Source organism: Manis pentadactyla, chromosome 8 (assembly GCF_030020395.1).
Source record: "Manis pentadactyla isolate mManPen7 chromosome 8, mManPen7.hap1, whole genome shotgun sequence".
NCBI classification, from domain to species: domain Eukaryota; kingdom Metazoa; phylum Chordata; class Mammalia; order Pholidota; family Manidae; genus Manis; species Manis pentadactyla.
This window is the reverse complement of record NC_080026.1, coordinates 96,292,294-96,305,848: the sequence shown is the minus strand read 5'-3', so window position 1 is coordinate 96,305,848 and position 13,555 is coordinate 96,292,294. Positions and strand designations below refer to the sequence as shown.

General features: G+C 48.8%; 1 protein-coding gene across 1 annotated transcript; it reads right to left on the bottom strand.

Moving 5' to 3' along the window:
- Positions 1-654: 654 nt before the first annotated feature.
- Positions 655-6,359, bottom strand: PLAU (plasminogen activator, urokinase). The gene is made up of 11 exons (XM_036928803.2): positions 6,212-6,359; positions 5,838-5,925; positions 5,378-5,411; positions 5,121-5,228; positions 4,614-4,788; positions 4,349-4,440; positions 3,946-4,165; positions 3,640-3,788; positions 2,906-3,046; positions 2,428-2,576; positions 655-1,785 (listed from the first exon to the last, which is right to left on the bottom strand). The coding sequence occupies exons 2-11, from the start codon at positions 5,892-5,894 to the stop codon at positions 1,609-1,611; spliced, it is 1,302 nt and encodes a 433-aa protein (XP_036784698.2). The 5' UTR covers positions 5,895-5,925; positions 6,212-6,359; the 3' UTR covers positions 655-1,608.
- Positions 6,360-13,555: the final 7,196 nt, after the last annotated feature.

Sequence of the window (13,555 nt, the reverse complement as noted above, 5' to 3'; positions counted from 1 at the left end):
CTTTGCTGCACACCTGAAACCAATTTAATATTGAATATAAACTATACTTCAATTAGAAATTCATGTTCCCATTTGGATTATCACCCAACTTTAGATTCTGAGCCCCCTGATATTAAGGAGAGCACTGGCTGATCATGAGCTTCATTAACATACTGAGAAAACTTAGCACCAGCCCCATGTACAGATGATGGGAAATTATTTTCCACAGACTCAAGCTGAGCTGGGTTTTCAATCAGCAGTTTTCACTCATGCAGTTATTCTCTTTAGTTGAGGTCAGCCCAAGGATTTTGGGGGGCAGAGTGAAGGGAATATGGTAGAACTAATCCTAAAAAGGATCACCATGTACAGTGCACAAAGATGTGCACTGCACAACGGCTGAGGGGGAAATTGGGAGTTGACACCCAGCCTGCACACTGTTTACCAAGATGTGGGCCCCTGACTTGGGTCACCTTTTTGTACTTTATGTGCTATGGAAGAACTGCTCTACAATTTTCCTAGCCTCTGTTTCCCAAAGCTCCATTAAGTCTAGAGATGCAGCCCCACATATAAACTCTGGGGTACATGCCACCGTTACCATTTTCTATTTTTTATGCTCTCCAAGTCCCTCCCATACAAACACCGGCTTTCCCAAAAAGTCTTCAGAAAGCCAAAGTCTTCAGAAAAATCATGTTTTATTGATCATATTTATTCAAAATTACAAAAATAGATATAAATAAAAATAGCAGAATATAATTATTAAATATTCAGTGTACAAGAGTGGTCCTCACCCCACTCAGTGAGGGTTGGATGATCTCAGCTGGACGGTCAAAAAGGATAACTGGCCAAGAAAGGGACATGTATGTGAAAGTGAAAATTTAGTTTTGGCCATGCCCTGGAAGGATGCATCCATAGGCATCATCACATGGGAGACCCAAGGTGCCCCAGAAATGACCACGACCTCTCCAGATCATTCTAGGGGCATCACAGTCCATACAACTTAGGGAAATATCTAGACTTGCAATTAGACACAGGGAGCCCAGCTCTTACTCACTCACACTGACACACAGTCTGCACACAACTGTGCAAGCATACAGACACATATATAATATTTTCTGATACATTCATGGAATGTCAGAGCCCTTCCCTCAAGTCATTAGTGTCTCTAATTCCTCAAACCACTGTTCCCACACTGGCCAGCCTCCCTCAAGAGACCTCAGTTCTCTTATACTTCCTAACTGGGAAATTATTCATTTCCCAACAGTGGCCTGCGTGAATGACCACTGTTGGGGGAGCTAGCTCTCCTTCCACCCATGCATAGGAGAGGCCATTTCTAACTCCAGGAGGCTTCAGGCCAGAAAAAGACAAAATAATGGTCAATACCATCCTGGGTCAGGGCCACGCCTCCATCCTGGACAGTGGGTATCTGGGCATCCAGCACCCAGGCCCGTATCTGCAGGCAAAGCGGATGTTGCTCAGCCTGGTGGGCAGCACAAACAACACCAGGCCTGCAGAACCTGTCTTCCTCGGGCTATCCCTTACTATAGCCCGTGCAGACAGCCCTGCGGCAAATGTGACGGTCAGCATGGGAGAGGGTGGTGCCCCTCTGCTCCTGAGGCTCCCTGGGGGCCCTCAGAGGGCTAGGCCATTCGCTTCGGCAGTGTGAATTCGGATCCAGCGCAGGAAGCGTGAGACCCTTGTGTAGACGCCTGGCTTGTCCTTCATGGCACATCCACGGCCCCAGCTCACAATCCCAGTCAGAGTCAGGCGGCCTTGTGTAGAGCAGACTAGGGGCCCCCCAGAATCTCCCTGTTAAGTCAAAGGTACAAAAGGTGAGCCATGGGAGAAGTGAGAGGGGTGCTACCTGATGCTACCACCTGGTCATGACTGAGGGAGAGGAGAGAGTTTTCTAGGGTCAAAGTCCTTCACGACTCCCCATTTCCTACCACATCAAGCTTTGAAAGCCCTGTTATCTGCCACTACATACTCTATCTACATGGTAGGACTCTATTGCTCCTCCCCATCCTGGAGTGAGCCACACTCATTCTCAGTTTTGTATCTTTCAGCTGAAATGCTGTCCTTTCTTCCCACTACATCTTCAGATCCCTACTGAGTCACATTCTCTTTAAAGCCTTCCCTTTGGGACCATTTACTTGGCACTAATCTCCCTCTCTGATCATTTATAATTCACACCACATCCTGACCATGTAGTTGTATAATTTTCTACTGTTTTGTCTTTCTTATGGTTTTAGTCCATAGTCTGAAGTGCCTAGCACAGAGCCAGGCTCATGACAGATGTCTGGTGAACACATAAGGATTCTAAGACCTGAGCTCCTGATTCTGGCTTCCTGGGGCTTTGGCTGTAGAGAAGCTCCCCAAAGCCAGCAGGTACAGGCCCAGGAGCCCTGGGGAAATTTGGGGATGATGGAGTGAGATGTGTGGAACTCTCACCTGGCAGGAATCCGTTTCCCACTGTGGGTCAGCAGCACACAGCATTTTGGTGGTGACTTCAGAGCCATAGTAGTGGGGCTGCTGACATTCCTGGTGGGAGACCAATCTCACAACAGTCATTTTCAGCTGCTCTGGGTAGAAATAATCAGCTAAAGGGAGGAAAGAGGATGGAATTTATGTTAAGATGTGCTGTCCAGCCCTCCTCCCACTGGGACTTTCTGACAGGGAGGGGACCAATAAAAATGTCCCTAGTAGGGAAAGCCCTTACTCCACCTAAATCTGAGCTTTTCCCCCATCTATAGTCCCTCATCCCCCATCTTACCCTAAACAATGCTCCATGCTCTATCCCTGAAGCCATCTGCTGCCTCCACAGTGTCCCTATCTCTGTCTCCACAGTCCTCCCTTGATCAAACTGAGCTCACTTCCAGGGCACAACACTCCCCCAGGACACTCTCAGCCAGGCTCAAAGGCCACTTACTGGAATTCTCTTTTCCAAAGCCAGTGATCTCACAGCTTGTGCCAAAACGGGCATCATCATATGCTGGGGGAAGGCAGATGGTCTGTATGGACCGGGATGGCTGTGCACACTGGCCCTGGGTGGACTTGATCTTCAGCAAGGCTGTGGAAAGAGGGGAGAGATCAGAGGGGAAAGATCAGCACCTGATCAGATGGTCACTACTTCTCCCCTCCAAATGCTGAGGGAGTGGCTGTCCTTCCCTAGGTCAGTTAGGAAAGAGGTCATGCTGGGGGTCCACTAGTGGCTTGTCACCTGAAACAAGCCTCCCCAGTCCCATGCTTCAAGGGCTTTGTTCCAGCTGCTGACAAAGGCTTGGAGAGCCAGGGCTGCCGCAAAAGCTATATAGCTTTTTCTGCAAGAAGCCCTGGCTGAGGTAGCTCGGCTGAAATCCAGCCTAATGCTCTCTCCAAGTTCTTTATCCTGGGACAGACAGAAGTTGCATCCAACAGAGAAAGGAGCATCCCAGCCCAAGCCACATGCCCACAGGGCTTTGCCATCAGAGGAGGCTAACTGTTGGAAATACAGGGACTCTACAGAGGAGCAACAGGCCCTTCACATATGTCACTCTGAACCCTCCCCCACCACTCCCTTTGCTGTATAAAGAGGGGTCTTCAAGTTCCCCTACAATCTCAACCTCCCACCTGGGACCCCTCTTCCCTAGCATCAACATTATGGCAGGTTTGTTTTGCACTCACCAATATCATTGTGGTGAGCGAGTGTGTCAGCACTATAGTTCTCATGCAAAATGAGCTTTTCCACCTCGAACTTCATCTCCCCAGGTGTGACGGAGTTAAGCTTTGATCGACCCAGGTAGACTACGTAGTCCTCCTTCTTTTGGTAATTACTGTGGGAGGGGAGACAGTGTCAGACGGTCTTGTGAGATCCTGTCACTTCCCCCTCCCCACCACAGGGGTAGAATTGAAGTGGAGTTGTTTGCTGGGAAAGAGAAAGGATGCATTTGGGTAGGGCAGGAGGGCCAGGCAGAAGAGACAGGGACGTACATGAAGCAGTGCGTGGCGCTGACCACCCAGCAAGGACTGATGAGGCTGCCACCGCACACGTAGGTGACAGAGCCTCCACGGTGCTTCCTGTAGATGGCTGCAAACCAGGGCTGGTTCTCAATGGTGGTGGTTTCCCCGCCAATGATCTTAAAGCGGGGCCTCAGAGCCTTCTGGCCACATTGAAACTCTGTTTTTTCTGGAGGAGATAAGGGATTTTTTCCTGTAGGAGAAAGATAGGGCTGTCTTAGGGAGGCAGGTAGGGTTAAAGCGTCCCTCTCCTCAGCCTCTGACCTCCCAGCTTTTTGAGGCCAGGCAAGCCTCCCTCCTCATCCCTCCTGTGATAAGGAGACATATGAGTTTGTCCCCTTACCCCTCATGTCATAAACAGGTCAGTTTCACTCACCAAAAGAGCAGTCATGCACCATGCACTCTTCTATTTGCTGCTTGAAGCCAACCTGCACATAGCACCAGGGCCGCTTCCGGTTGTCGGGGTTTCTGGCAACACAGAGGGGCAGGGGTGTCAGTCCAACCCAGAATGCGTTTCTGGCATCCTCCCCTCCAGAGGCCTTGCTTTTCTCATGCTATGGCCAGCACTCTGGAAGCAGCAGGGGATGGTAACAAGGGCCTATGGGAGGCCATGGGGAGGGTCCTTGATGCCCCCACCTCACCTGCAATAATTGTGTTTCCCCAGGCCCAGGTGAAGAGCATCAGGTCTGTGGGCATGGTATGTTTTCAGAAGGATGGCAGCAGAGTTCCAGGCCAGGCAGGGCCGGCCCATGATGTCAGTGTTGGCCTTCCCTCGGTAAGAGTGTCCATTCCCCTGAAAGCAGGTTTTTGATGTATCTATGGAAGGATATGAGGATGAGACAATATTAGAAAGAGGAGGAAGTTTGGGTAGGCATTTTAGAGATCCTTCCAGGCCTCAAGTGATTTTAGGCCCCCCAGAAGACAATAGAAGAGGGCGCTCCTTCCATCCCCACCTCACATTTGTGCAGCCACAGCTTCATGAGACAGTGTGTGTTTACATTTGACTGTGTATACAGCATAGGAATGAAGATGTCCCCCTCCCCACCTTCAGCTCCTAGCTCCTGATGGCCCTTTCACCCCACCCATCTCTCCCTGCCCCCAAATCGCTGGTGCCCCCTCTCCCCTAGCTGGAGCCAGGATGGTCATACCTATCTCACAGTGTTCCCCTTGGAATTTCTTTGGGCAGTTGCATCGCCGAATGTTGGAGAAGTACTTGTATGACACACATGTTCCTCCATTCAGACAGCCACAGTTTGCTGGAGAGCACAAGGGGTGCGGGTGAGCAAGGAGTGTGGGAGGAGGCAAGGGCGGAGTCAGCCCTGCAGCAGGCGCAGGGAGGGGCTACCCCCTGAGGCTTATCCAAAATGTCTGTGCAGCAGATATTGTGCAAGGGGTGAATACTCACATGCACCAGACACTCCATGAAGTTCATTGCTGCCCTGGAAGAGATGGGGAGGAGGCGGAAAGTTAAGGGTGAGGATAAACTGGCCCTAATTCCAAAACTCACTCTTCCCTCCAGCTCCCTCTCTCCTCATCCTGTTCACATCTAACTAGCTCTCAAATGGGAAGATCACAGGTTTCCAACAGGGAGAAATGGATGGCCTCAAACAAGCTTCACAAACATCAGGTGCCGGCAGGCTGAGAGTCCTTGCGGCTTCTTCCTACTTTGCTGGCAGTGCAGACTGCCTTGGTTCTCAAGGTCCCCACTGCCACACCTGTTCCATTTCCCCAGGAGAGTCTGGCCCTGCTGTTAACCCAGTCCCGAGGACTCCAGCTGCCTTTGCAGCCCCTTCCTTGATCTGGCGCTGTCACGGGTCGTGCAAGCCCCCTCCCACCGCCATAAGTCAAGCCGGGAAGCCGCTCACTTTAGAGTCGTTCACGACAGCGGCACAGAAGAGCAGGCACATCAGCAGGTTTCTCATGGTGGCGAGGCTGGCGCTCTAGACAGAGGCTCTGCAAGGGAAGTAGAAGTCAGAGGAAGCCGCGGAGGATCGAGAAGGAGGGCCGGGGCTGTGCGGGGGTTCAGGGCAGGAGATCCTAGGCCCCCTGAGGGGCAAGCCCGCTGTGCCCAGGCTCCGCGGGCCCGGCCGTCGCTCCTCTCTGAGGGCTCAGCAAGGCTCCCAGGGGCACCGCGGCAGTGACTGGCGCGCCGCCGCGGCGGAGCGCGGGCGGCCCGGGAAGCGGGAGGGAAGCCGGCAGCAGCGGGCGGCCCCGCGCCCTTCGGGTGGCCTGCACTCACCGGCGGCGGCAGGTGGACACTGACACTCAGCGGGGCTCTGGGGTCCCAGCGTCCGAGCTGTGCTGCTCGCCCGCTGTGCTTCGAGCCTGAGGACGGGCTCTATATTAGGACCGGTCCCGGCCCTGGCCCCGCCCCACCGCCATCACCGCGTCCACTCCCTTCCCTCCCGGTCCCTGGCGCCCGCCGCGATCTGCACCCCGTGTACTTCCTCGACCTTGGCTGAGGTTGACGGGCAGTCCCCTGCGGAGAGGACAAATGAACTGAGGGATGAAGAGGTATCTAAAGTCCCCATCCCCTCTTCGCATTCACCTGGCCTGGGTCTCTCCCAGACAGGGGGTCCTCCCGAATTGCAGACCCTCTCCTCCCTCTAGCTCTGATGTCTCCTCCCAGGTCCCCTAAATCAGCTCTTCTGCGGTCTGTCCACCCTCGGACCCCAGCGGCGTAGGAGAGCGACTCAGACCCCTGGGTGTAGGGGCATCATCTGCAGCTCATATGACTGTGAAGCTGTTTTCTCAACGTGAAAATGCGTGTGACACATGCTCACCGAAACATAGACAAAACCTCCTAACAGGTGCTGTCTCTATCGCCTCCCCAAAAATCATCACCACCACCAGTGGACAAGATAGAACTGAGTTCATTGCTTACCTCTGTAAGGGAGTTTGGTAGGGGATGGCGGAGTGGAGTGGAATTTTATTAAGAATTTGCAGTTTGGTTTAAGGGCGGTCTTTGAAAGTGGGGGCTTGGTAAAGGGTCATGATACAATATTGTAGGATAGGAAAACAAAGTCTTAGGGCACAACTGTTGATGCTTCCTATTGAAGTATGGATGGGTCTTTCAGGAAGTTCCTATTATGAACAATCCATTTATTTGCCTGGGCCAGAGTATAGTTAATAAAGACAATGGAGTAGTAAAGCCTTATTAATGTTGATAGCAAGCTGTGGAGGGGTAGGAAGTTCTGTTTTCATCCCTGAAGAGAGGAATTGGGGAACCAGAGGATGAAACAAGATTTCTTTTTTCACTGTATGCCCTTTTAGACATAGACATTTAAATTTTTTAAAATTCATGCTTGTATCATCCATTCCAAAAAGACAATAGATTTTTTAATGCATGTGTATTTAGTACACTTCATCATAGATCCTAGTTTCCAATAAGATAAAATAATTGCTTGTCAAATAAGATTGACCTCCAGAAAGACAATGTGTAAAGGACTCCGCCCATTCCTTCTGCCTGAAGGCTAGCACACACAGTTGAGGACACACACGCATGCTCGTTCACATGTCCCTCAGGCATAGTTGAAGAAACACAGGAGGGTCTCTGAGGTTCAGTCATCCTCCTCCATCTCCCCTAGTGCTGGGAACCTGGACTTAGAGTCACTCTGATCCCACCCAGCAGGGCTGTCTCCCTTAAGGGGAGGGGAGGGGCTGAGTCCCTGTGACTGTCTAGGGGCCCAAGGCTTGGTCTTTCTTCCTGCTTAAGCCCATTGTTGTCTGGCAAACCTGGACCTTGGATCTGAGTCCACTTGAGAGGAGCGGGAGGAGGGCAGGGAGAGTACCAGAAGGGTAGGAAGGAGGAAAGCTCTTTGCTGTGCTCTAGGTAGAGGTCTCAGGATGCTCGCCTCTGCCTGGGAAAAGTGCAAGTCAACCATTCAGCTTTCAGGAGACGGGTTACCCATATCGCCTGGGAGAGCTTTTCTGTGCCCAGCTGACCTGCCAGCCTTCCTGGGGATGGGCTGAGTCACAGGCGCTATAGTCCTCGGTGTCAGCTTGGCTACGTCCTCTAGAAGACGGTGCATATTTTGTTTGGATTTAGAACCCATTAATTGTAAATAAACGTGATCAAAATGTAAACAGAAATGTTGCAGCCTGAGGACTTACCCTGAAACTGCTGGGTTAGTTATCAGGAAATTCCCAGCCTGCTGTAGTGATTCACAGAGCTCCCCCAGCAGCTCTCATGACTCCAGATTACTTGGCTGGAGGCAGTCATGCTGATTCTGAGAGGAGGATGACCTCATTTCCTCCCGGACAAAGAGGCTTGGAGACCGTTATACAGTTTGACACCCCTCTTCCTCTTCCTTCCCCCTGCGGCTTCTTCACCTGGTTGAACAATTCTAACGCCTCCAATGCTTCACAGAACTTCCTTTCAATTCTGTAATCTTCGGCGATCTCTGAAATCTGTGGCCATCTTTTGGGGCAGAGTCTGTACTAACCTTTTAATTCTTTGAGAGCAGAAGCCACATCTGAAATATCTTTGTCTCTCCCTTCGTACCTGGTACATGCCTGTTTGTATAGTTGCTTTATTATGAATGAATCAGTGAACAAGTAAGAAGAGAGAGCTCTGAAGCACCCTGGAAGTTTTCCCTCCTTTCTTTTTTTTTTGCTTGCCATAAAAAGTAGTACTGGCATAGCACAGAGAAGACCAGTAGTGACTCTACAGCATCTTACTACGCTGATGGACAGTGACTGCAATGGGGTGTTGTTTGGGGGACTTGATAATATGCATGAATGTTGTAACCACGATGTTGCTCATGTGAAACCTTCATAAGATTGTATATCAATGATATCTTAATTTTAAAAAAACATAGTACTGCTACCATTTCTGCCTTCTGCTAAAAAGCACTTTGATACAAACCATTTCTCTTTTAACTCACAACTGCCTCATAACATGACTGGGAATTATTATTCCCATTTTGCAGATGAGAAAAATGAGGTGGAGAGAAGATTCATACTTGATAAGTAGAAAAGTCAGCACGAGAACCTAGGTTTTCTGATCCTTGTGCCCATGCTCTTCACTGCCTCCATAAGATTCGAGACAATGTTGTGAAGAGAAGGGCCAGATGATATAAGATGTTCCCTCAGCAGAGCCCTCCTGATGGCTTTGGAGACCTCCTTCCAGAAACATTTATTTGGGCTGTGGCCTCTGGGCTCCTAGGAGGCCCTCACTGTAATATGAGTTAGTTGCTTGCCTGAGTTCTAGAAACTAACTTGGTGGTCTAGGGTATCTGAAGTTTCTATTGAGGGTGAGAGAATAAGGAACTGAATGTGTGTGATTTCAGTCTGCTGCTGATTCCCAGCCACCAGCCCCCCGCCTCTGTGTCTCATGGGGCCAGACCTCCTGAGTCAGATGTAGCAATAGAGACTAATGGAGGGGCCCCCTTTCCTGGAGCAGGCAGATGCCAGGTTTGCAAGGAGAACCAGGATGTCCAAACTTGACCCTGAGACTATGTCCAGGAAACTAGGCCTTTGAAGGGCTATTTTTTGATCAGCAGGACCCAGAAGGAAGTTCACATCAAGTCACAAGATGTATTCCTTGGGCATGGTACTATGGAGTATAGTGTCTAGCCTCAGACCTGTGACATCCAAGATGAATGACCTTAGGTAAGACACTTGTCTCTCTTGATCTCAGTTCCCTATCTGCAAAATGAGGGAATGCCTGCCTTAAATGTGCCTCACTTTGCAGATTGAATGATGTCATGCTTGCATGCAAAAACATTCATTCATTCCTATATTCATTCATCCAATATTTATCATGCACCTACCATACACCAAGTACCTGCCTTGCCTTCCTGATTATGGCTACCCTGGCTCAGAAGATCAGGCCATTCTCTGGAGTCCATCCCAGATTTCCAGTTAAATGGGGATGCTATGTCCTTAGCCAACAGTTCCCAGCAACTGGCCAGCTGCATGTGCTGCTCAACCCCCACTCCTTTCCCTTCCCCTCTGTTGTCTGTGACTGTAGCTCTTCTCTTTCGCATGCAAAGGGAAACAGACTCCTCTTCAGTTCTGGGAAGGAGGTACTGAATGCTGGGGTCACAGAGCTTCCTTGGGTCTGAGGACTCCTTCTCCTTACGTGTTTTGTGCTAATGGTAAAGATGCTGCTTGTCACAGTAGCCACTGAAAGCTGCGTCTTTGCCTGTAACACGATAGGCCCTGAGTGGCCTGTGGAAAGGCGGGGGAAAGCCGCATACTTGCTTCCTTACTCATGGAAAAGCAAAGAGCCCAGGGGCTGCACTCTGAGGTTAACTCTGTCACCAATAGCAATGTGGACAGAGGGACCAAGTAGCCCCCAATTCCCTACCCTTTCTCTCCCTTTACTGCCTCACCATCTCTGGCCCAATTTCTAGCCCCACCCAAGCCAATCAGCTCAGACCACTGCATGAATATTTTGAGCATTGGCCAAATTTTTCTTTGTTTCTAACCTAAACCCAGTTACTTCCTGAGCCAGGAACTTATTACCTTAAAGGAGTGTTGGTCCTGGCTTTCCAAACTTAGATTCTGAGTCCCACACCAGGAACCAAAGCTAGCCCTGGTCCTAGAACTTTTGCTTAGAGCCCAGGTTACCATGTTGGATGGCAATGGCTGCTTACCTGGAAGCTGAAGGGGATACCCAGGGAGAAAAGCCTAGAATGGGAAATCAGACTGGTGCATTTGCTGAAAACTTCCAAATTGATGACATTTAAGGAAATACGTTCAGCCAGGAGCTAGTATACTCAAAAATATTTTTCAGAGGAAAACCACCTTATAGCCATTGCCAATATGATGCATAATTCCACATGCTCTTGGCTCTCCCAAGCTGGATTCTATGTGTTTCTCTGTCTTTAAAGCAAGTGCAAGCACTTCCCTTTCCATTACACAGAGAGGAAAATAGAGGACTAATGAAGGGAAGTGAATCATCTGAGTTCATTCGCTGAAAATGATGGTATTCAGAATTCACTGATAGTGAGGAACTTCATGACACATTTCCAACCTCTCCCCTCCTATTTTGAATCCTCCCTTCCTGACCACCTTCGATCCCCACCCTTAGTCTCTTTGTCTCCCTACCTACCTGCAGAAGGTACTTCTTTCTCCACAAAGTGATTGATAACAGTGTGTGAGGAAGCCAAGTCCTAGGGAGAGGTCGGTCTCCTTTTAGAAAGCACTCTAGGATGAAATACATGGATGTCTATGAGAAGAGGGGGCAGGATACAGCAGGGGGCCCCTGAGATAGATATGTGTGCAGAGTGAGTAGGAGGAACAGTATCTAGATTACCTAACCAGGCTCCTGTTTACTCTAAGAGCAGTGATGGCAGGAAGTGTGGCCCGAACTAAAGAAATCTGTCCTCTCCAAGGGGATATTATAACCTATCGCTTGTTAAAGTAGATAATAATAGCCCACTTTATTTGCTTCACATTCATTTTCTTTTTCAATCTTAGCAACAAACTTTAAGGAACATACTATTAATAATACATTTTATGGGTGAGAAAACTAAGGCTCACAGAGTTTAAACAGTTTACCCAGGTCACGCTATGGGTAAATGGTAGAGGTGGGGCTCACACCGAGGCCAGGTTTATTCCAGCATGGAGAATGATGTCTGAAGCAGTATTGCATTCAGTCAGGAAGGTGAGGGTACCTATCCTTATGCCTGGGAATTTTCCTGCTTCTGAGCCATGGTGCCCTTCCAGGGTAGCCCCAGCTGTTCAAGTCACATCTGCATTGGTCCCTGCCTACCCAGCTCGAGCCAGATTTTTACCAAAATGTTTTTCATTTTGCTTGACATAGCCATCCACAGTTGTGTCTGCTGGTTCTAGTCAGAGAATTGATCACTGGGTTTCTGGCTGTGCCTATTTATTATGTGGATCCCTGGAAACATCAATGGCCAGTTTTCCTTTTGCACAGTTATTATTCACCCATATTTATATGTTGGGGATACCCTAATATTTTTCTGTAGGGGAATAACTATCAATTCTTGAGCATGCATTTTACTTAGCAGGCATTGGGTAACAGTTCTGTATGCAGTATCTCATTTAATCCTCAGTGAGGGAGATGCACTATCATCCCCACTTTATGGACAAGGAAACTGAGGCTCTGAGAAGTTAAGTTCACACAGCCAAGCCAATACCTGGCAGGTCAAACCCAGGTGCCTGACTCCAAAGCCTGTACTGATTATCACTACAAAAGTATTATCTCTTTAGCCCTTCCTGAGGAAAAAACAGTACCCTGTGAGTGGGTGCCCAGCAATCTATAATAATAAATATTCACTAATGTTATGGTTTCCAATCTTGTCTGATGATAAGAATCACCTGGCTTGAAAGTTTAAAAAATATAGAAATTCAGGTTACTTCCCTGGAAATTCTGATTCCTTAGGTCCATGGAAGAAGTTTGGGGGTAACACTAGCCAATGCATATCTAGGGAGTATTAGTTTATTTTGATCATTTTGAAATGCCCACTTAAATTACAAAGTTTTGATCTACCAGGGCTTCTACTCCAACTCTATCCTTTGAGATGGGGGCCAGAGGAGAATATAGAGGTGGAAAGGTCCAGGCTGGAAGGCCGACTTTCGGGCAGTTCCCTACACAGGAATGAATCAAGACGGGGATGTACACCTGAAAACCTGGTGCTGATCCAGCCGCCCTGAGGCCACTTTTCTAAAGAATCTCAGAAAGTTCATTGCTTCAGCGCTTTTGTAGTCTTTTTTTTTTCCTTAGATCCTAGTGATAGTTTCATTTTTAAAATGCCAAATGGGTGGCTAATAGAGGGACTTTTCCACATACAAACAGAAAGAGCTTGGGTAATCCTCAGTCATAAGGGAGAAACTGGCTCCCTAAGACCTCAGGAAACTTGAGAGGAACTGAGCAGAGGTGAGAAGAAGACAGAACTGAGGACACCTGTCCTTACGAGGCCCTTCCTAGCTGTGACACGTCCTCACGGTTCCTGCGCTGCCCCTCTGAGCCTCTCAAGGTCAATTGTTTTGCTGCTGCCTGTTTTCCTAGGACCTTCTGGTTCCACCCGAATAGACCTGGGTTTCTAGGGTATGGTCCCTCTTCAGTGAGGGTGGGAACTACCCCAGCAACAATGGACCCAGTAGCTTGTGGGATGCCCACAATACTTATATTTTTAATCATGAAGGAAGCAACAGTAACCTTTTCCCAGCGCAGACCCCCTGCTCCATGGCATCATATCCTAAAGGCTTATTCAGCTTCATCATGACAGTCAGCCTATTCTATTTACAAAGAAAATTCTACCTCATATTCTAAAAATAAAAGACTTGAGCTCAACTCAGACTTAACTTTACTCAACCAACCAAAAATTACTTTCTAATACCTAAGGTGTGCCTTATGACGCTCACCCCTGAGGGCACACAGAGCCGACTGACCCCGGCCCCGAACAAGTGTAAAATCTGGTAAGGAAGACAAAATGAATACACATGAAACAACTAAAGAGACATTAAGCAGGATGGTTCAATAAAAAAAAACAAACAGAAAATAACAAGTGTTGACAAGAAAAATGGGTGAATGAGGAGAAACTGGAACCCTTGTGCACTGTTGTTGGGATTATAAAATGGCACAAACTGCTGTGGAAAACAGGAG